Source organism: Xiphias gladius, chromosome 17, assembly GCF_016859285.1.
Source record: "Xiphias gladius isolate SHS-SW01 ecotype Sanya breed wild chromosome 17, ASM1685928v1, whole genome shotgun sequence".
NCBI classification, from domain to species: domain Eukaryota; kingdom Metazoa; phylum Chordata; class Actinopteri; order Istiophoriformes; family Xiphiidae; genus Xiphias; species Xiphias gladius.
In genome coordinates, this window is record NC_053416.1 from 22675605 (window position 1) to 22698185 (window position 22581).

Sequence of the window (22581 nt, forward strand, 5' to 3'; positions counted from 1 at the left end):
GTTTTACAAAGAAATCTGGTGTCAAACTCTATGCTGTTTAATACTGCACTACAGGTCTAGATGATTTGGTCGCCGCCAGTCCTGAACTCTGATTTAAAGCAGACTTTTCAAATAACAGTATTATATTTTTTCCCACATTCATTTATGAGAATTTATGTAAGTAGAGCATATTGCCATTGGCAATAAATTCTGATGTTTCATACCTCCACTTCTCATTTTCTTATTTAATATATTAGGGAGTGAAGAAGAAGAAGAAGAAGAGGGAACCATATTTGAAGCAGAAACGTAAGCATGTCACTCACCTTCTTGCTTATATAAATCCATTGGCTCTTAACAGTGCTTTCCTCCTCAGACAGAAGCTGCTGGCGCAGGGCTTCCTCATCCTCATCCTCCCACGTTTTTCTTATATTTGCCACCTGCTGTTGGGACCTGAAAACAGAATCAACCAGGGATATATAAACGATCATATCCTATTTAGAAAATCTACACATGGGAATGAAGTGTCCCTCTGGGAGTAACATTACTCATTAATATATGTGTAATGTGTAAACACTGGTTCTCAGCCTGCATAGATGGTGAATTTTAGAGTTGAGCAGACAATGGCCAGCGTGTATATATAAGTCACGTTTTTGCCATGATGCCTCTGACAGGGGAGAAAAGTCTAGTTATTTAGGTATCATACTCTTTCATTTTGCCCGTGAGGTACTCATTCTCAGCTGCCATGTCATTTATTAGCTTCTCCAGTGCCAGTCCATGCTCAAACATGTAGTCATGGAGCTCCCTCTGCTGTCTGTAAATGGTTGTAGCCTGACGGAGACTTCTCCTGAGCTCTTCTTGTTCACTATAGACACACCAGAATACAGAAGAAACACAGTTTTATATTGACGGGTGTCTTTACCACATATTCTAAGTCGAATAAGACTGAGGAGGGAAAAAAAATCTTTATTTTGCCCTGAGATATGCACTTGATATCTTGCTCCTCTTCTTCACTCCCTTGTAGTTCCTCATTTACATCAATTATTTCTCCCACATCATTGAAGTGTGCTCTTGACATCTTATCATTTTCTTCCTCTGAAGACCTGTTTTAAGTTGATGTGTGGCATATCTGGTCTGCCACAAGAAATGTGTCTCTGGTTTCCCACTAAGATAAACCTAGCGGCTGTGGTCATAATGAAACACTCTGCATTCTATACAACATCACAATGTACAGGATTCCACAGCAGAAAGCAGTAATTAATTGCGGTATACACTTTCAAACATGACATGGCACAGAACAAATATCAGCAGCCAAGATCCAGCCTATTGTTTAATGTGCTGAATCCTGTCGTAAACTGAGATGACTGCGTAATGTCAGTTGGATGAGAAGTGAAGAATTTTTCTTCTTCACATGCATGTGAAGTGTTATGGATGGCTGGGTGCTTTTGTCCAGCATATTCCCTGTCTTTCTGGCAGTGCCTGCTGGGATTGCATTTAGCGCCCTTGACCTCTTAGCTATATTACAGGAAGTAACTGATATAACTTCAATGCTAAGACTCCTGGGCAGCCACCACAGGCTGTGCTTAACACAGATATCATCCATGTGTAGCACTTCAATTCAGAGTACATACACTGTCATTTAATACTACGGTGATGTTGTAAATGACACGGGAGGTCTCGTCCTCTTGAAACATACTCCTACTACATCTCCCCTCCACGAGACATTAAATCAAAAACTCTGGTTTTTGCTCATGCCCAAACAGAAACATCAGCAGCCAAGAGTGACCTGGCAGAGAACAATCACCAGAGAGTGCAGCGAAACACTTCTCTCAAACTGATGAACGAGGCGATGCTGAAATTCAAACACGGAAATACTATTGAGGTGTTCTGTGTGTGTTCCCTAATTATGACCTGAAAAATGTGATGTCACGAGGTATGTTGTTTTCTATCTATTTTTTTTGAATTTCAGAATTGGCTGAGCTCTCTTTGCCCGAATGCCATTCATCCACTTACTGTGTGAAACCTACTGCGGACTGAGGACTGTTAGAAGTGCGCTCCAGGAAAGAGATCCACTTATTTATAGACCTTTAATTAGACTGAATCTCTGGAGGTTCTACCAGACAAATGATGAAGTCTCTCCCTCTTTCTGTGTCTCTCTTCTGTCAGTCTGCTCTCCCCTCCCCCGGCAAGCTTGTATCAGTGCTCTATCCCTCACTGGACCCCTCCATCACCACACCCTGCACTCAAGTTATGATGCGGTTCATGGGTTAGTTTACTTTTTTGTCCTACATTGCCACTGGGGCTCGTCCAAAGATTTTACCTGAGCCCAGAGCACATTGTGGATTAAACGTCAGCTGAATGGTGAGTTTACTCTCTCTGCATAATGTGTAGCTAAAATACTGTTACATTACAGCTCTGCTTTGTTTTACACTTTGTGAATACATAATTCTCCCTCCAGTGCAGTGTGTTTATCTCAGTTTGAAACCTGGAAACTGATCACAGCTTATTCAGTTTCTCAGCCTAATGAGTGTAAGAGCTCTGTTGAGTTTCTCATTGTCCCTTGCATGAGAGTTACTCAACAGGTCTGGGTTGTTTTGGTAGAAGTGATTGTGCAATCAAGTGCTGGAGCAGTGCTGTGCTACTGTGTCTCACACAAGCATTAGTGTTGTTAGGAAACTGTTTATGAGGTAATGACTGTGGAAAATGCATTAAAATTGAGTTAATACTAAAATCAATCATGGAGTATAATAGAGGAAATACTTGCATACTAGCAGCTGAGGTGCATGTTTCACACAAAGTGACCTGTTTTGCACCAATTTCTATAATTAGTGTTGCTAACAGGATGTCTCACACGGACGCTCTTTGTTGAGCCCTTCTGTGGGACAATGCATCATTTCTCCTCAGTGCAGGAGGAGAAATGATAGGGTTTATTAAATACTATTGCACATGAAGAAATGACGCAGTGTGTCTAGTTTGTGCTCAAGGTTTTGTAGTTTGTGATGAAAAGCTTGTTTGCGGTTCCCTGAGAGGGCCAAAAGTAGCTCTCCAAATGCTTTTCAGCCTAAGCGTATGAGAGAATTTTTATTTTTCTCAGTGTGAACCTTCACAAATCCGACCGCAGTGTGCTCGCAGCCTCGATGTTCAGTGCCCAGAATGCGCGTGGGTGTTTGTCCTTCACCTGAAATTGCTGAGCCTACATAGTGATCTTAAACCTTTTTTGGTCCCTGGACCTACAGATTTTAAAGAGACATCGTGGCTCGCTGTAATATCTGCTGTGCTGCAAAGTGTCGGTAGCCTGACAGTCAGGCAAGGGTGAATGCAGGGAAACAGGAGCCAGAGGCCCAGACCTAGGGCACAGGATAGAGGGATTAAGGCCTGACGCTCTGTGTGTGTGTGTGTGTGTGTGTGTGTGTGTGTTTGCGTGTTTGCGTGACACTGACAATTCCACCAGATGGTGAGCTGCATAACTATGTGTCACAGTCCCCATCTCAGTACTCACTGACAGATTCCTAAGAGACCTCAGGCTCTGTAGTGAGACAAACCGTGCTTGTAGGCTTGTGTATGAAGGTGTGTGGATCTCCCGCTGAGTAAATGTGACAAAGGAACAAAAAGCTAAATATTGTCTTGCATATCACTGTTCCTTCCAATGTATAAGTCTCCCGGTCACCAGGGGAGGTGGACTTATAATTGAGTGCACACAGAGAAAGATTTAGAAGACTTGCATGTGCTCTCAATGTCCACATTGAATCTAATTAAAGTATTCATTAGGACAAGTACAGGCTTGATTGGGTTACTAGTAATCTGCAGGATGCAGCAGCGGGAAAACACTGGCTGCTCAGCTGTAGGACTTGCACAGATGTGGTTGAGTGTAGAGATTGTTTGGGCGCGCTCACGTCAGTTTCAGATTGGGGAAGGGGTGTACTGCATGGAGTGCATGATGCTGTGCTTCTCTCAGCAGAACCCCTTCCTGGTGAGCGAGATGGCAGAGCGTGGTGTCGAAGGTGAACTAACTCAGAGGCTTCTTGGTGTCAAGGAACAGCAGAATGGAGAGGTGACAGGTAAAAACAGCTGAGCAATCGATCAAACCCATGCCGAAGGATACTTTTGTTATTAAAAGAGCAGTAGTAAAATATCTTTGAAAAGGTGTAAAAGTTATTTAAAAATGTAAATTCCTTGTATGTTTATTTGGGTGTGTGTGCTTGCGATGCCAACACTGTGTGACCAGACCCAGAGCTACCTGCAGATGAGAGAAAGCAGAGGGACAGGGAGGAGCGTGAAACCTTGGTGTTATGGAAGAAACCTCTACCCACACTCCACTACTTCTCTCTGGAACTGCTCATCACCCTTAAAGAGTGGATATGGAGGTGAGGCCAAGAGTGGGATGCAACCTCCCCCCAAAACACCGTCTCGCTTCTGCAGAATTGCTCTTGAGGTGATTCCTCTGATTTCCATTGGACCGGCTGCAAATGATGAATGAATGAATGTGTTCGGTCAATAATAGTTTACCCCTGAATTTAGTTGAGTTGGAACTATATTGATGTTTGTACAAAAATCCATGTAGTGAGAAACTTTAAAAAAAAAAAAAAAAAAAAAATTCAATATGAACTGAGTGATTTTAGTATATTCATGTGCTGATGCCAGTGTAGTGCTGACAGCAGCTCTACGGTGTTTCTGTGACATTAGTTTTATTTATAAAGGGGCTAGTGTTGCTTGTAAGGCAACAAGAGGATATGATGATTGTGAAAAATAACCATCATACTACTCCCCCACACTCTCTCCCTCACAGACACAGAAAACAACAAACACACACATAACACCAGATGGGAGGTGACCGTCTCAGCCCTATCAACCAGGAAGGCCTTCTCCATCACTGTTGGGTCAACAGTCACGGGCCTAATGAAACCCATAGTGCTGCAGAGAGGTTACATCACAGGATTTGCTTATCTTTTTTTTTCCTCACGACTTTTCCTTCTTACTGTTGATAGATCAAACAATGTCTCTCTACCTCACTGACTGATGTAAGTTCGCCCACAAAGCAACAGCATCAGACCAGACTACGTCAGAGTTTGCTTTGATGACAAATTCCCCACGCTGCACAACATGTCTTTTACACATATAATAATCTTTGTTGACATCAAGAGCCCAAAAGAAGGTCAGCGTGTACTCCAAGGGAGGCTTTTGTGGTTAAGTGTGTGAGGACAACGTGTTTATTTTCTAAACTACAAGAGGATGTGGTGAGCCGCAAGCACCATGAGCAGTGTTCTGACTGAACGAGCTGCTGTTCACCAACACTCAAAACACATGGTACTGTAAATGCTGCAGGCTGGATACATGCAAACACATTACGGCTTAGTCTACAAGTGTACAGAGACGTTTATCCTGAATCTGGATAGAAGTGGTTTGTAATTTACAGCATGTGTACAGGGAGTCCTCGGGGCAACATACTGTTCATTGTTGTGGCTCTGCACTAGTTTTTCTTAAGTAAATGTAAATGGGGGCAATGCTTGTGAAACAAAGGGGAGGATTGGGATGGGGTTACGTGAGGGACTGTTATTTTGTAAGAGATAATTATGGTGAAATTACTGCAAATTCTGCTTATAAAAACCATACACACAATATCGTGTGGTGTGATACAGTCGGTGCTTCCTTTGATTCACAAACGATTTAGAGACATTAGAGACCAGTTTAAAGACAGAAGCCATTTCTGAGTGACAAAGATGAAAAACACTTTTCTAGTAGGATATACAATCACACTCCGAGCATTTTTAATAAACAGTGCTTATTGTTGATGTTTTTTTGTGTGCAGACGCAGTCCATGTTGCTGGTGTTTTTATTTCAGAATAACCTAAATACTCAAATGCTGTCTTTTCCCCCTTGCATTTGGCTTATCCTTGACGGAGCCTGCTCCTTTGTTTGCTATTTGATTCTCAATCAATACAGGAAAAAAAAAGGGCGTGAAGCAAGGTCTGCTTTCTTAAATTAAGTACCATCTAATTTATTGCAGGATATCAGGATACTTAAAAAGTCTTTGGGTGTTAAAAGTTTTAAGCCTTAAGTCATTAATTTGTGATAAATCTGAATCCATTATCTCTTAATACCAGCATACACAACATGAACCCCACTCTCAACCATCAGTGCTTAAACAGCTAGCATGCCCCTTTCTCGATACACTGTTAAGGCCAGGTTACCACATTAAGTACCGAAGGGTCACATATGGTATATATGCAGTGTATTGACCCCATGTCTGTTATCCAACTGCGAACCTGCTGTAGTCTACAAGACTTGTAGTGTGGTGGCTTGATTAATTTCCAGCAGATGTCTCTCTCCCCTCAGAGTAGAAAAATGAAATTGCCAGCCAGTCTCCTGCTCAGGTTGAGATGAAAACTGCATCCTCTCCTTTCACTAATACCTTCACTATACTTTTTCCGTCTGCCTTCACACTTTCTCCTCCTCACTCACTGTCTTTCTCCCCGCTTTGTATTCGGTTCACCTCCGCCCTCTCACCCTTGCATCCATCATTTCCACTTTCATTCTCTTCTTTTCCTTCATCCAGGCTCTGGCTGCAAAGACAGACTGTGTTTGGCCTACTGATCCTGCTTATCCTCATCTGCATTGCCTACCGTATTGAAGGAACACACCAGAAGGTGACTGAATACTGTAAATATTTTTCAAAGCATATCAGAACCGTACTAAAGTGCTGCAAAGAGTTGGCACCTTAATCATCCACTAAATGTTGAGAAGGCCGTGAACGCTGTAGAACTGATCCATGTTGATATGAGTTAGAAAGCCTCGGTCTTTTAAGGGAGAGCATAATTTAATAGAGTTTTGTTTTGTTTCCATGATTACAAGCCAAACAACCATTGGCTTGTATGTCATGGAGAGCAGGTTATAGTTTTCTACTTAATTGCGTATTTGGTGCAGCTGTGGCTCTAGGTGTCTATACTGTACATTGGAGGGTGATGGTTTGATCCCTGGCCCCTCCCGTCCGTGGGTCGAAATGTCCTTCAGCAATACACCTAACCAAGTGACAGCGCTTGTCGTGCGGCTGAAAAGTGTTATGTAAGTGCAGTCCATTTACTTTTGCCCAGTGGCACTGAGTGTGATCATGATGCGACTCTCCCACACGACCGTTGGCAAAGAGATTGGGATTTATAATGTAGGGACAGAAGAGGGCCTCTGAGAGGATCCCTGCATGCACATCATCTCCAGCACGTAATCATTAGCTTCCCACAAAGCTTAGTTTTACTTGCTTATTATATTATGTCCATACGACAAACTACTAGAGCAGTGAGTGTAATGTACAGCAGACTGTACTAGAGATCTGACTAGAACCCTTCCCCTTTTTTTTCCACTCTCTGTGTTTTTCCTGTAGTATTTTGAAACCCACAGCCATAATAGGGTTGTTTTTTTTTTTTGTAATGTAATACGCAGAGACTCAAGAGTTGTGTAATCAAGTTCTCAGTAACTACACCTAACAGTCAGCCATCGCTCGCACAGCACTCCCCACCTCTTTGCCAGCTAATAGAGGGGCAGGTTGAGCTGTTTTTTGTTTTGGAGTTTTTCGGAGTTTCCTGGGAAATGGAGTCTTTTGGTCAGAGCCGCCCCACTCCCCACTCGTCAGTCCCCTCCCTCCTTCCCGTAATCTACACACTCCGTGCCTCCTCCTCAAAACAACCTGCCCTTGGCTCGAGGGAGGAAGTGTGAACGTAGTGATAGATGGAGCGATAGTGGTGGAAGAAGAAGATGAAGAGGAACGTAGCGAGAGACAGTGAGAGATCTTGGCTTGCCTTACTTTACTAGTTGTGTAAGAGCTGGCTGCCACCAGAAAGAATAATGGTGCTGTTCTTCTGTCAGTGTGCTGAACACTCCTACCCTACGGCTCTGTCCTCTAAACTCAACAACAACCTCTGTCTCTAAAGGTCTCTCTCTCACTTGTTTCCCCTCTCTCTTTCTCTACCACTCACTTGCCCTCTCTCACCCTCTAAAGTGCCCTCTGTGTTGCACACTTTCACTCTCGCACCTTCTCTCACTCTGTCTCTATCCCTCCCCTCCTCTCTCTGTGTGTGTTTGTGTTTGTGTGTGTGTGTGTGTCCCCAAAAACACACACACACACACACACACACACACACACACACACACACACACACACACGCATACTTCTTCCTCACACTCTGTGCATGTGTCTCTGCCATGTGGTTGACCGTCCCTCTCTCCGGCCTCTGCAGTATGTGTGTTACATGGAGAAGAAGACGCTGTGGTGCTCCTACTGGGTCGGCCTGGGCATCCTCTCTTCGGTGGGTCTTGGCACTGGCCTGCACACCTTCCTCCTCTACCTGGTAAGACAACGTTTTCTGTGTTTCTCCACAACAAGTTGCGCCCCCACCTCCCACACTTTCACACTTCAGTTTTTCACTTGCCTGTGCGTGTTTGTGGCGGGGCTGAAACTTTAACACAGTGGATGGTGGCGGTGCAGTGACGCAGGTCTCAAAAGGCTGTGTTGATGCTGCTGTTGGGCTGTTGCTAAGGCTTTAATAAGGGAATTTCAAAAAGCTTTCGGAGGCTCCTCATGCATTTACACATGCATACGTGAGTGTGTTAGTATGGGTTCGTGCGTGCGTGCATTTCAGAGTGGGGCGGAGATGAATAGACGCTGTGGTAGCCACACTGTTTTGACAGGCAGTCCAGGAACAATCGCACTCACTGACCCCTCTGACTGAGTGCACATGAGGATAAAAACACTCTCCCTCCCCCTTTCTGAGTTCTTTCTCTTTCCTTTCTCCCTGCTCTCCTGCTCCCCACTGTGTCGCTCACTCTCACTTTCTCTTACGCCCCCCCCTTACTCGTTCTCCTTTTTATGTCCTTCCCTTGCTCACAGTACCCCCTTCTACCCCCCCCCCCTTAATTCTCCCTTCCTCTTTCTCTCTGTTTGTGTCTTTCTGTCTGTTTTCAAGTCTCCTCGTCTCTCAGTGTGTTTGCTCTGAGCGCGGGGAGGTGTTGGGTCTCTGCTGCTGATCAGATCAGGGTCTCAAAACATCTGCTTGTCTTCACTGCTCTGAGTCCATCTGTCATCAGGGAGTCCACTGTCGCACTTGTGTGCCCTTGCCCAGTGGAGCTGAACTGGAAAACTTTGAAGTGCGTGTCCTCCATTCTGCTGTTTTATAAGCCAAACTCTGCGGCTCCAAAATGTAATTTGAGAGGGTTTTTTTTTTCTTTTTTCAGCTCACTTTTCTGGAAGGTTTAAAGTAGGATGTCGCCATCTAGTGAGCGCGGCTGCTACTGCAGGCTGTGGTGTCATTGGGTTCATGACAGAACTTGGTGCTCCTTGCTGGAGCTGCTGTCGTGCATTTTTTATAGAGTTTGACTGATATTCGTTTTTCAAAGCCGATACTGGTGCAGATATTTTTGGAATTAATCTACTGACAGATGATTTATTTGTGTACATGTCAAATTAAAAAAATGCTTTTTTAAAGATAAATTTATCTTACATACTCCTGAATAAAATCACACTTTTAAGCATTTTGTTTCCCACCAAATGGACTTCTTGTGATTTGAATGCACTGAAATTACATTTAAACCATGAGACAGTTCTATAAACATCTAAACATGACAGATATTGTTGATGGCAAAAATACATAAAATTTAAAACAAAACGTCTGTGGTCAGCGAGGATTGAATGTCTTTAATTGGCTGATAAAACTGTAGCGTAATACTGGCCCGAGTGTTTTGTTTTTCAAATATTTTTTGTCATTTGTGCCTTTTTCCAACAGCCAGTTTAGGAGTGGACAGGAAAGATGAGGAGAGAAAAGGGTATGACCTGCAACAAAGGTCACCTGGCTGGGAGTCAAACTGTGGGTTCTTGGGTTATGTGAATGCGCTTTAACCATTAGGCTCCCGGGATGCCCCAATATTGGCCAAAGTTATTAGTCTAACCATATTTGTTTATATAAGGAACTCTGTCTGATCTAGTATCTATTTCTTCTCCTCAACTGTGAGTCTAAACCACAAATAAGAAGCACAAAACTGACCTCAGAGAATTATAATTATACATCTTCTCTTCTGTAGAATCACTGTTTAAAGAAGCCTTTGAGATTCCTCAGTGATTTTGTAGATTTCTGGGTCCTGACAAGATATTTCTGATTTTTGACGGTAAAAGTGTTTAAGAATTTCTGTGGTAAGTGAACTCTGGAGAGTGCCAGCAGACATGTCGTCCTGTTTTTAGGAATTAGGACTGGGTCAGTGATTATAAGTGGGTCAGACAAGTTCAGAACACTTGCTAAGATGTCCCCACAAACTTAAAACTCTAACACTTGAAGCTGGAGCTTGGATTCTTCCTGCCCATAAGACTTAATAATACGCTAGAAATGAGAATCGAAGTGGGCCTGGGTGTTTACCAGCTCTTGACTTTGATTTACACCCATGTCAACATTTGGAAAGAACACCACCACTATTACTCTGTAAGTGGTACACAAGTGCACCACTAGAGATATACAACAGCACAGGGGAGCATTACGATGAACTTTTATTGCACAGCTTCTCATCGAGGCTACAGTTTGGCGAAACATTTTAATGCCTTTTTACTTCAGCAAACTGCCTGATTGTGAGGAACTGAGTAGATCGGAGGGTAGAGCTCAAACAATCGGTCCACTGATCAATTATTGACCAGCAGAAATTGAACAGCAGCTGGTTTGATAAACGATCAATCGTTCAAGTCATTTAAGCAAAAATGAAGCAAGAATCCTCTGGTTCCAGTCTCCCAAAAGAGAATATTTTCTGGTTTTCTTACTCTTCTTTGAGTTTTGGACTGTTGGATGGACAAAAAAAGACGTTCGAAGATGTCACCTTGGACTTTAGGAAATTGTGGTGGATATTTATCGATATTTTCGGACATACTACAGATCAAATGATTAATTGAGAAAATAATCAGTAGATGAATCGCTGGTGAAAATAATCGTTAGTTGCAGCTCTACCTGAGGGAATGCCAATTTTGCGATTTCTAAAGTGCTGAATTGAAATTGTGATCTAAACATTCATTGGTTCCAAGTTTTTTTAAATAAACTTTTTTAACTAAAACATTTCACAGCAAATACAGCTTTACAAAAAACACATGTTTCAGCTTTTCAAGTACGAGGATTTGCGCTTTATTTCATTGGGACTTAGAACCCCTCAGATTTTGTACTGCTAGTTGGACAAAGCGTGCAATTTGAAGATCTGGGAACTTGTGAGGTGAAATAATTGTGAATAATAGATTGATTGATAACAAGTACACTAGCTGAACAACTATATACAGCCGTTGTAGATTATAATCAAATCTACTATGATTCGCTGTGAGTAAAGAGGCCAGTCTGTAAGAAACTGATTGAAGCTATGGTTTTTGTAAATAATAACTGACCGATGAAAGATGGTTGTAACTGACCATGGCCATTGCTATTATATGTCAGTAGAGGGTACCAGTGGTCTTAAGATTTCGATCAACCAGAAAAATCAGTGCAGAGTAATATTGCAATATTTCATATGCAGTGTTGGAATATTGTATGGACACCAGGTCTTGATATTTTTATTCACATGATAGCTAGAGCTGAAGATTCATGTATGGTCTCTCTAGAAAATGAAGCTAAGGAAAAGAGAAGCGAATTTGAAAGCTTGGGAAAGTTCCTTGGTGGCTGATTTATGGCTTTACATAACTACTGTTTGACATCCCTACTAAATATTTCAGCTTCTTCCAGCAGGTTAAAAAAGACAGGGAAACCTGAAAAGACACCACAAGATGTTAGAGAGGCACGTCGTGAATCACTGAACTGTAACAAACACATTACGACTGCAGTTCTTTGGTGGGTCCCACCTCTGTGCAAGATAAGGAAAGGCATGAATACTAGCAGCTCTGATAATCGTTAAGATCTCGGTAGTGCTATTTTCACATGACATAACATGTGAGTCTGTGATGTCATGTGACTTCCCCTACCTAACCAGCTGTCATCATGCCTCTGTTCTTTTTATGCCTTCTTTAATGGACTTAACTCCTTGGTTGAAGCGAACTGTTTCATTCTCTCCAGTTACAGTACATGTGTGGCCACAATTTTCTCTTCCGACACAGTGTTGACCTCACTGAATTGGGCACTGTTAGCTGCAGGCCTTTCTGTTTAACCTCTAGGAAATCGTTATGACCATCTTTCACTGCAAACAGGTGTTTTGGTAGAAAGAAAGGACCACACCACATATTAACAGCACGTACCCTTAGCGGTTGTTGGGAAGCAATAAGCATCACATTATGAAAGTAATGCAGAGCCACCAGCAGAGGGGGGTGCAGAGCCAGTAACACGCACGCCACCCCAGTCAGTCAAACCAGAACAGAAGTGGCAGCTTTCCTGTTGCCTGACATGGGCAATTGCTGCCCTGTGTCTCCTCTCTTTGTTTGCATCCTGCTGAGACTGCGGGAGATCATTGTACATGGACAGGACTGGTTAATGGAGAAAGATAAAACCCTGCAACTCAGGCGTAGAGAAAAAAAAAAAAAAGCACACTCCTTGGCACACCATCAAGTGTATTTTATCCAGCTGCTCTGAGGGAGGGGGTGGTGGGTGGGTACTTACAATACAGACCCTGAAAACAATAAAATCACGCAGGAACACTGGAGAGATCTCATTTCGGCAGAGGGTGTGGAGGTGCGGATCAGTACACACATGCACACGTACGCATGCTGAGAGTCCTGCACCTGTGCATGTGTCCGCCGTAATGATCGTGAAGATCACAATTAGGAGTGGGACCGGCTTTCATCCCCACTCAAGTTTTTAAGCATTTGTTTTCTAGTGACGACTAGTGTCGTTGCCCTCCATAAATCCTCTTTTAACTGAGAAGGGGTTAGCAATGAGTGTGACTCTTGAAAGCTGGGGAATGCTGTAAATATTTCAGAGGAAAGCTCATCTGAGTCATCCACCATTAAATTACTTTCAGTAATGGCTGTTGCCATTAAGTCATTATGGGCAGCATGAAAATTGTTGTGCTCAACGTTAAATCAACAGCAACAAAGAATTAAAGTCATTATAATTGAAGCTGCGCACGTTGCTGTTTACATAATAGCAACTAGGCTAGTCTTTTTTTTCCCCCCTCTTGGCTTTGAGCTGTTTTATGAGTGAGAGGTGTACATGTTGTGGCTCTCTGTGAGCATAAATGTCAGCAGCCACCGGGGGAAAAAACAATACCAATCAAATGGGATAACAAAAAAATCTGACCATGTGTCCGGCGTGTTTATGACTCATGATTTACAGTCCCTTGTCTTTCAAAAAGTAAACCAGTGGCTCATCTAAATAAAGGAACATTCTGTAGTTTTCTATATTCAGTTTCTTTTAGGATTGCTAAATTATAGGTTGCAGCGGAGGTTTGTGTAGAATATACAGATTTTCCCCAGCAAACCCCCTAAAATTAAGTTTTGGCTGTTGGCAATTACCAGGAGCACAGCTTTAATTAGCGCCAACTATCGCTGTAAGGGCTGAGCAGGTCTGCGAGTGTGGCTTCCACATACCGTCCCTGCACTGCCGTTACTCTCGCACTCCACACACACTGCTGCTCAGGTCCCTCAAGCTCTGCCACTCAGATGCAGTTATACAGTTAAGTGCAATTCACCCACACATTCACGGTTTGACAAGAACATGTGGGTGAGGGAAATTTGGTCACAGCATGGCAGGGTATTGGACAAAGGACTGGTGTGTGTGTGTGTGTGTGTGTGTGTTTGTGTGTGTGTGGTAGCACTACCCCACACTCGCTTTTACAGTGAAAATCCTTGCTACAACCCCCGAAGCAAACAATTGGACACCTTCACATTCACGTAGACAGAAACTGGTTGCTTCGTTTCAGTTGTGACATACACACCCCTGCTGGACTGTATGACTTGACCTAAATTTTCCACTACTCATAAGTGTTTTTTGTTTGTTTATTTAGTATTCGTGTGTTTCCTAACTCAGAGCTGATAAGGCTCAGGTCGGCTCTTCAGAATGTGTTGAATTTACTCTGACGAGTGTGGACTCAGTGTATTTATAAACCTTGCCATGCTATTGACTCCAAATTTTCTTGACTTCACCGCGCATACTCTCTGTGTCAAACATGACTCAGCAAAGCGTCGTCGCTCTTCTGTTCACCAAGTTGAGAATTGATACCTTGCATACATGTTATTCGGCGCACAAATGACACGTCCGGATCAAGTTCAGTAGTTCTTTGAAACGCTGAAAAGCTACTCTTGACTCACCACTGGCTGGCAGTAATGGATCTCTCACTTTAACTTCAGCACCTCTTAAATTCAATTTGAAGCCATTAATTTTTAACTACATCTGGATAGTGTGTCAAAACTTTATCGCTTGGATTTGATCCTGCCACTACTGAACAGTTAGTATTACTTACATAACATAAAGATACTAAACGTTGTTTGAGAATGTTTATTTAAGTTATAGAGCTGCAGCTGGTTGTGAGGGGAATTGTCTAACTTTGGGTTTAAATGTGACATACAACAAAAATGCTTTTACATCCTTTGGCAAAAAGGAAAAAAAAAAAAAAAACAGGCAGCACAATCGCTTTCATTCATGATTTTTAAGTAATTCATTTTCTTCCTCATAAGGTTCGAGACATGGATCTGCTCATGCGTCTTGTGACTTATTCATCTTCACCAAACCCCTTCAAAGACGAATACCAGAGAGCTGTGTAAATGGGAGCTTTGTGTGTGTGTTTGTGGGTGTGGTGTTTCTAATAGCTTCTCAATCTTAACTGTCACACCTCAGCCATCCAAGGCATGCGTCTGTCTGTCTGTGTCTTGGAGGCCCCGGGAGTCCTGTTAATACCAAGTACAATAACCATTCACTCAGAAAGACACACACTCTTTCCCTCTCTCACAAACACACGCAGCCATACACACTGAGAGCCCACAGGAAGCAAATCCTGCGCCAAAGCGGGCCTAGTGTGTAGTCAGCCTGGAATGGCACCAACAACCCTGCCAGAACAAGCCAAACCTGACCAGAACAAACCAGAGCACTGCTGGCAGACTGCAGATGTTTAGGTTTTTTGAAACATAGTTTTGTTATGAAATTCTTCCATAGTTGTCACCCAGTGCTTTTAAGTTATCCGTCATACCATCACATGCCCTCAGGTGGATCTGTTGGTGGATCTCCTTGCATCAGCGTGATGGTTTTTTCTAAGGTGACCAACATTTTGTTTCCCTGGAGTAGTTTAAGTCGGCAAAATGAAACACACTTAAACAAAGAATATACACCTATTGTGCTTTGATTTACATTAATTCCTCCATAGCATCATTTTGGTTTATACGTTTCCATTTTTTTGCAATTAGGGCTGAAACAAACTATTATTTCCATTTTCGATTAACCTGCCAACCATTTTCTTGATATATAAGATGCCAGAAAATTGTGAAAAAATGCCCATTGCAAAGCCCCAATGTTCAAGGTGATGTCTTCAGACTGCTTACTTTGTCCAACTAACTGTCGATATTCAATTTACTATCACATAAGCCAAAGAAGAGCAGCAGATCCCCACAACTGAAAAGCTGGAACCAGAGAATGTTTGGCTTTTTCTCTGTTAAAACACTAAACTTTTAAAATACTTTAAATGATTAAATAGGTTGACAATTGATTTTCTATTGACGAAACAATTGATCACAAAACTGTGGTGATACACAACTAATTGAAAATTACGGTAAATTAAGGTAAATAAAGATAAATGAAAGTTTCCCATTTGAATGTGTTTAAAAGGTAACAATATTTTTAATGCATAGAATGAAAATGCTAATGTCTGTGCATATTATGTTATGCTACATTTTATGCACGTTATTTATTATTATGTTACAATAGAGAACAGTAAACAGTAAAAGCTGATTTCGCTGCATGTTGATGTTTTTTTAGATACAGGAACAAAAGTACTGCATGAAAAAAATATTGGTTCATTTAGAAATGTGTTTTTTGCCACCTACACATTTGAACAGGTATTTTTCTAGTCATTTGAATTTAGCAGAAAAAGGACTGCATATTAACTGGTTGATTTACAGTAAATCATTAAAGGGTAGTGACCTTAGAGCAAAGAAAGCATAGCGTTAAAAAGAAAATGTGTTTTTTCAGTTATCACTGAAACTTATCATTCGATAGTGAGAATTCGTGAAAGACTCAAATTTGATCCCTTACTCAGTAAAGTCATTGAAACTGAACTCAATATATTTACATTCAATTTCCCTTTTAGCATATACATGTGTGGTCATTTAGTTTGCTACTGTAAGTCCGGAATTTGACCATTAAATATTAAGTTAGCTTCAAATCATTTGGATTGAAAAGAAAGTGTCATCGTTTGAGTGTATGATCCATCGCTCAGTTGGAGGTCAGAGCGAGTGTGTCCGCCTGCTAGTCAAGGAGAGGTTTCTGAGCATATGGTCATATAGCGGATAAATAACTGGGAGCAGCCCGTCTAACCTCCAACATCTCACAGTCCGTGTGTGTGTGTGTGTGTGTGTGTCTGTGTGTGTGTGTGTCTGCTGAACTAATACAAATTACACTGTCACTGTGACACACAAGGTCACGCACAAAAGAAAGTATTTATATGTCAAGCGTTAAACAATTCAAGTCTATTATGACGCTGGATCCTGTGGACCAGAGAAGGTGGTTGACAGTCCGTGTCAGTAGCTCTTCACAGCAGCAGCTATTGGCCTGGCAGCTTTCACATCCTCCTTCAGTGAGCGCACTGACGCACACTTTGTTCTCGCTGTGGCAGTGAGAGGAAGTTCCTTTCCGTTCATGTGCTCCAGCAACTGCCATGCTCGTAGCCGATCCCTGTCACTCGTCCATGGTAAAGGCTAAGGAACAATTTACTACACATCAAAAATAATTAGTTATCAGTTCACCCTCGACATGTCAAACTCCCCGGTATTTTGAGCGGCCACCAGGATCACTACGAATTAGCAAATGAAGACCCCGACGCACGTCTTTGTGGACTTTTTAATGTTTTCTTGAGAAGCTACAAAATGTGGCCCTATCATCCTTGATATGTTGTAACAGGGATGATAATGAACTGCTGGGGCCAACTGGAGTGTGTTTAGTGCTCCTATTAGCTTCAGTGGAATTTTTAAAGTGCCCTGTGGAGCTTTCATGTAAACAAACAAAAATTAGAAGAGAAGAATGGCATAATGGCAGAATAGCATGAAACCAGTGGTAGGAATGCGTTTAGCATTTCCCTTGTGCTTGCGCATGTTTATGCGCAGGAGACTGACAAAATGGGGACATGTTCATAAAAACATTGCTCTGTAGTGCGAAGAGTGGTCAAACACTCCAAAGGGGGCTTTTAGCTTAAGTGCTTGTCGGTTGGGATTAACAATGGGAGGTGGTCCTTGGTAATATAACCCATCATTCCGGACAACATTTTAACTAGGAAATTACAGGATGTGGTCTGTAAGAGACATGGGCATTCAACAGGACAAGCCAAAAGAAAATACCAGCATTACCTGTATTTACCTGACATTACAACAGCCCATTTGATTAACTTTCCTGATGACTTTAATGTTTTTTCTGTCTTTGTATTGTTTCCCAAACAGGCCTATATTTTGGTGTTAACATGTTTCTGTCTATCAGATTAGCAGAAACATTTCTGACTTCCTCCATTTCCCCAAAAGACAAATTTCACACTGAGCTGATTTAAAGAAAAATAAAGTAGAAGGACAAGCAGCTCTATCCATGGAAGAAACTCAGACGTCTACTTGAAAATACAAGGACGTAGCTGCAGACGGGATTTAAATTACAGCAGGACCCGTAAATTCGCTGGAAAACCGTAGGTAATTATTACCGGGCTGGGGGAGCAAAATTACCCACATTAGCGCTCCGGACCCGGACAGGTAATGTTAAAATCACCCCAGCTCCCCTAAAGACATAAATCCAGTCTGAAAGGGCTTTAGATGACAGTTTGACTCAGTTCAATTGTCTGGATCGTTCCTTTAAACATCTCCCACTGGATGTATTACTTTGGTTTGTCTGACAGTAGTTCTCTGTTTTGACCGTGTGCTGTCACTGGCATGTGCTCAGCTCTTTAGTGGTGATATACTGTCAACACACATACAGACACACTTAATTACCGGATGCAAACTGTGTGCTTCTCCTCAGAGTCTGTGCGGATGTGCTCGTACCCAGGAGTGGGGATCCCACTCGTTTTGGAGGCCGAGCGTTGGTTTGTGCAGGTCGCCACAGGAATGCCAACAATGCTGCCTCCATTGTAGATCCCACAGGGTCAGAGAGAGCAACTTTGTGTCAGTGCTGATTTGGATTTATGTATGTATTAAAGCATTAGGCATTAGAACGCAGACACTGTCAGGGGGTTGAACGGTTATTTCAGTACACACACATAAACCCTCACCACAGGTCCTTTTTTTATAGTAGACAGCTTATAAAACGGAGCAACGCTCTCTCAGAAAGAAAAAAATACTTCATGTTTTGTGTTTTTTTCGTCCTGTTATCAATCGCCTACTACGTATTCCTAAGAATTGAGATGTTCTTTTGTGCGCCTGTTTGTCCGTGTGTCTCATCAAGCCAGTAACAAAAAGAGACAGAGGGCAGAGACCTGGATGTTGCGAGCTGAGCTGCAGATTAATGGTGAGTCACCTGGACGACATGAGAGGACTGGGCTTTTGTGTAAGTTGAGAAGCACTGACACAGCATTAGACAGAGAGAGAAGGGGGAGAGTGAGAGAGAGCAGGTACTCCAAGTCACGCAACGCTCTCTGTTGGCAGGCTGTCTGTGTGTGTTTGGTAAACACACATTACCTGCGATAGAGCTGGAAAGTGTGAGCAAGAGGGATATAGTCTTTCTTGGCCACACAAACATTCTGCTCGAGGAATCTGTCTGTGTTCATGAAGTGTGTGTTTGTGTGGATCTCAGGGCAGCGCGATCTCACTGGAGAGTCAGTGGGGAGGATATGAGGCATGGGAGTATCCAGCCTGACTGGATCAGTGCTGGGAGTTTCTTGACTTCTCTCTATGGGTCACTAAAGATTTTCCTATTTGTCTTTTGCCTTTGTAAGAAAACAAGTGTGTAAGCATCAGATGTTTTCTTTGTCTTTTCTTTGTGTTTTTCAAGAAAATTATCAATGTAAATGTTACAGCGCTTCCTTATTAATAGTGTGTGAATAGACGCAAATCTCTGCCATCTAAAGGGAGTGCAATGAGAAGGCATGGCCGTTTCCTGTTGCCTCACATGCCACTGTCCTGCCCTCCCACGTCCCGTCCTGTCCTGTCCTGCCTTGTCCCATACAGCTCCGGAAGTTCCAGCCACACCCCAGGTTTGCCAGATTGCTTTGGCGCTACATTGCGTAATGCCAAACTGCCCCTGTGCGTCACTGGGAGCACCCTTCCTACACACACATACGCATGAGTGTAAACACATGGAGTAGACAGAGTACACAGGTCCCGCTTACATCGGCCCACTCCAGGGACCTGCCTTTATTTACAGGGATCACACTAGTGTTACTGACTTGGTTGATCATATTTGTCGTTTCAGATCTATCTGGATTATTATTCAGTGTGACATGTATTCTTACGGAGGAAATGCAAAGTTACATGACCTTTTCTTCCTGATTGGATCCTGTTCAGTATAAAACTTAATCAAACATTGTGCTCTCAGATGATTTTATCAACTTTGCTGTCATACTCAGCCAGGGTAGAATGACCAGCGGCTATTTGTACAAATAGTTTCCTTGTTCCTCTCAGACAACAACTTTGATAACTGAATTTGTGCTGCCGGAATAGCAGTATCATAGCAGTTTTCCCAGGGAGTGTTGTACGTATTGTAGCCTGCTCTGGTCAGCAATCCAGCACTCACTATTCAGCCTTTGCTTTGACGTAAATAGGAAATTAAATTACTATTCAAAACCGGCATATCATAAGAAAATTGTCCTTCAAAACAGGTGTGTTAAATGAACTTCAGCCATTTAATGATAAACCCCGTTGTAAAGGAGCAATGGAAAGTTAAATTGCTTATGTTTAAAATAATGTGCAGTTAGTGGTAGAAGAGGCCAATGCTGGTACTTAATTTCAAAATGCCAGGAGTGTGTTGACATGGAGATTTCCCCTCTTGATATGTTCATTTTGCTATTTCTGTGTAGTTGAGTTTAATTGTGAGTGCGTGTGGCCTTAAGAGTCTCTCTACACAGCGGCGTTGTGGATATTGGGATGACTTGTTTCAGGGTTTGCAGAGTCAAGAACAAAAAGCTGGCAGCTCAACTCACTTTCAACACGCAGCAGAAATCCAACCTGCGCCTCTCTTCCTTCCTTTGATTCCTCTGTTTTCTCACTGGAAGCCTAATTGAAATGAGTAAATAAACAAGAGCCAGAAATGGAAACCAGACCGGGCCCTATCAAAGACACTGGGTCCTCAAGCTAATGTCTCATTCTTACAGCAGGAACAGTCACACATTAATAAATTCTGACTGAAGAGAGCCTGAAAAACCCGCTTCTTTTTCTGCTGCTCTTTTCTTCATTACTATGGCATGGCTCTCCTGTGGGCACACACATGTGGCCTTGGGATTATGGCTACACTTGATTGTGCATTTGTATGTGTGCACCTGAGAACGGGTGGGGAGGATCAGGCCTTTTAAACCTCTTGTGTTAATGGAGCACTACATATTTTTAACTTACCATTTTTGTTATTCATTTGTATGAGTATACAGATGTGAGTGTGTGTGTGTGTGTGTGTGTGTGTGTGTGTGTGTGTGTGTGTGTGTGTGTGTGTGTGTGTGTGTGTGTGTGTGTGTGTGTACACCAAATTGTTTCTGTGCCCCTGCTTTGGTTTTCATCTTTGATTGTTTCCACCTGGGGCCCTTCTCTCTCTGTGTGTATTGACACTTTTGAGTCTCCTGTAGGTTTTGAAACAGCACGTTATGTCTTTTGCATAATGAACAAGCGTAATCACAGGTGTTTCTCCGTGTTTCCGAACGGGCTATTTAACTTAGGCAGCAAGGAAAGCAGAAGGCACATTCACCCTTTATGCTAATTTGTTGTGAAAAACAGAGGAATAGTTCTACTGCTGTAGGAACTATAGAGGACACTGTCTAGACACTGGCCCACTTTTAACCGTGCCTTTATGTTATCATTCAGTAATTGACTCATTGCTTTCACTTTTAATCCTATGCTAATAAGGAGGGGCTCTTTCTCTGACTCAAAACTACTTCCAACAGGTGGACTCACTCCCACTCTATTTTTCACTACGCTCTCTTTTTCTCTATATCTTCCCTTTTTCTCCGCCTTTCTCTCTCTGTCTTTCTCTCTCTATTTCTCAGGGACCACACGTAGCATCTGTGACCCTGGCGGCACATGAATGCGGCGCAGTGGATTTCCCCGAGCCACCCTATCCAGACCAAATAGTCTGTCCCCAGCACGAAGCACCAGCACTAGGCTCTGAGTCTGACCAGGTGGGCGTGGAGGCGGCAGGGGTGGGGTCAGCAGTGCTCCAGGGAAGCATCTCCATCTGGACCATCATTTCCAAAGTCCGCCTGGAAGCTTGTATGTGGGTGAGTGTCTGTTACACACTGGCTGTGCATTCTGTAGCCCGGAACAGCTAAATTCCAGGCGATTCCAGGATCTGCACAGAGTTAAGCTTTTATAAACATTGCTCATGGCTCAGTCTTGGTCACAGTTTGCCACGACCTTGCACATTGGCCACAGCTTTGACCAGTATCCAGAGTGTGTCCTTTGAAATATTGTTGCTGTCAGGTGTAACCCTCACATCTCCCAAATGCCAGTTTCTCAGGAGCTAAGAAAACAGTCTTGTTTTCAGATTAACCACCATGCATTTTTGAATTTATCCAGTGGGTTTTGAAAGGTGTCATTAGACAGAGGGTGGTAGAAACATGAAAATTACCAAAATTGAAGGCTTTTAGAGACCTAGTTTTCCAAGGGCACTGTCAAACTCTACATGCCAAGGACTCCAAATTAGGTGCAGAAATCAGACTATGATTTTTTCTTAACATGCAATTTATGGTGTGGTAAAAAAAAAAAGAGGGAAAGGTGAAAATCTGGCAATTCCTGTGCATTCTCTGTCTGTGACATTTTAATACAAAGTTTTATTTAAATCTTTTAGATCTTCCTCTGACCACGTCACAGACAGTGTGGCTCCGGCACCTTCATTTTAGAACCATTGTCGCAGGTGGCGATCCATTGCTCGCTCATAACCTCTGCCATTACACTAAAACGACTGAACCGAATTTCACCGCACTTGGCGGAGGGATGGGGCATGGGCCAGGGAAGAACACATTCGATTTTGGGGCAGATCTGGATCATTTACTAAGAATTAGAATTTTTTTTCTCTAATGTCTGGTGTAAGTTGTTTCACAGTGGCCTTGGTGTATTTTTCTGTTGTTTTTTTTTTTTTTTTTTTTTTTATGCAGTACTGTAAATTTGCATTCACTTTGGGTGAAAATGTATTCATTGATAACTCGTTTGCTTGGAAAACCCCAGCTACTTACCGTGAATTTCCCCCATGCACTGTCAGTGGTTTCACACTTCTAACCAGCCTTGTGGCTGCTGAGAAAGATTAAACATGTTTGATCTACCATGTTTTTTCAGGGCCAGAACAGAAATATTTTCACCAC

General features: G+C 42.6%; 1 protein-coding gene and 1 long non-coding RNA gene across 2 annotated transcripts in view; both read left to right on the plus strand.

Moving 5' to 3' along the window:
• Positions 1-2229: 2229 nt before the first annotated feature.
• On the plus strand, positions 2230-4313 carry LOC120802119. Its single transcript, XR_005709191.1, has 3 exons — positions 2230-2337; positions 3935-4034; positions 4202-4313. It is a non-coding gene; the product is annotated as an uncharacterized LOC120802119 (long non-coding RNA).
• Positions 4314-7029: 2716 nt separating this feature from the next.
• The window catches only part of LOC120802117 (vacuole membrane protein 1-like), a 32844-nt gene continuing 17292 nt past the window's right edge, over positions 7030-22581 (plus strand). The window contains exons 1-3 of the mRNA XM_040149605.1: positions 7030-7035; positions 8202-8312; positions 21271-21501. Of these exons, the coding sequence (XP_040005539.1) occupies positions 8214-8312; positions 21271-21501 (330 nt within the window). The 5' untranslated portion in view covers positions 7030-7035; positions 8202-8213. The remainder of the gene's footprint in view (positions 7036-8201; positions 8313-21270; positions 21502-22581) is intronic.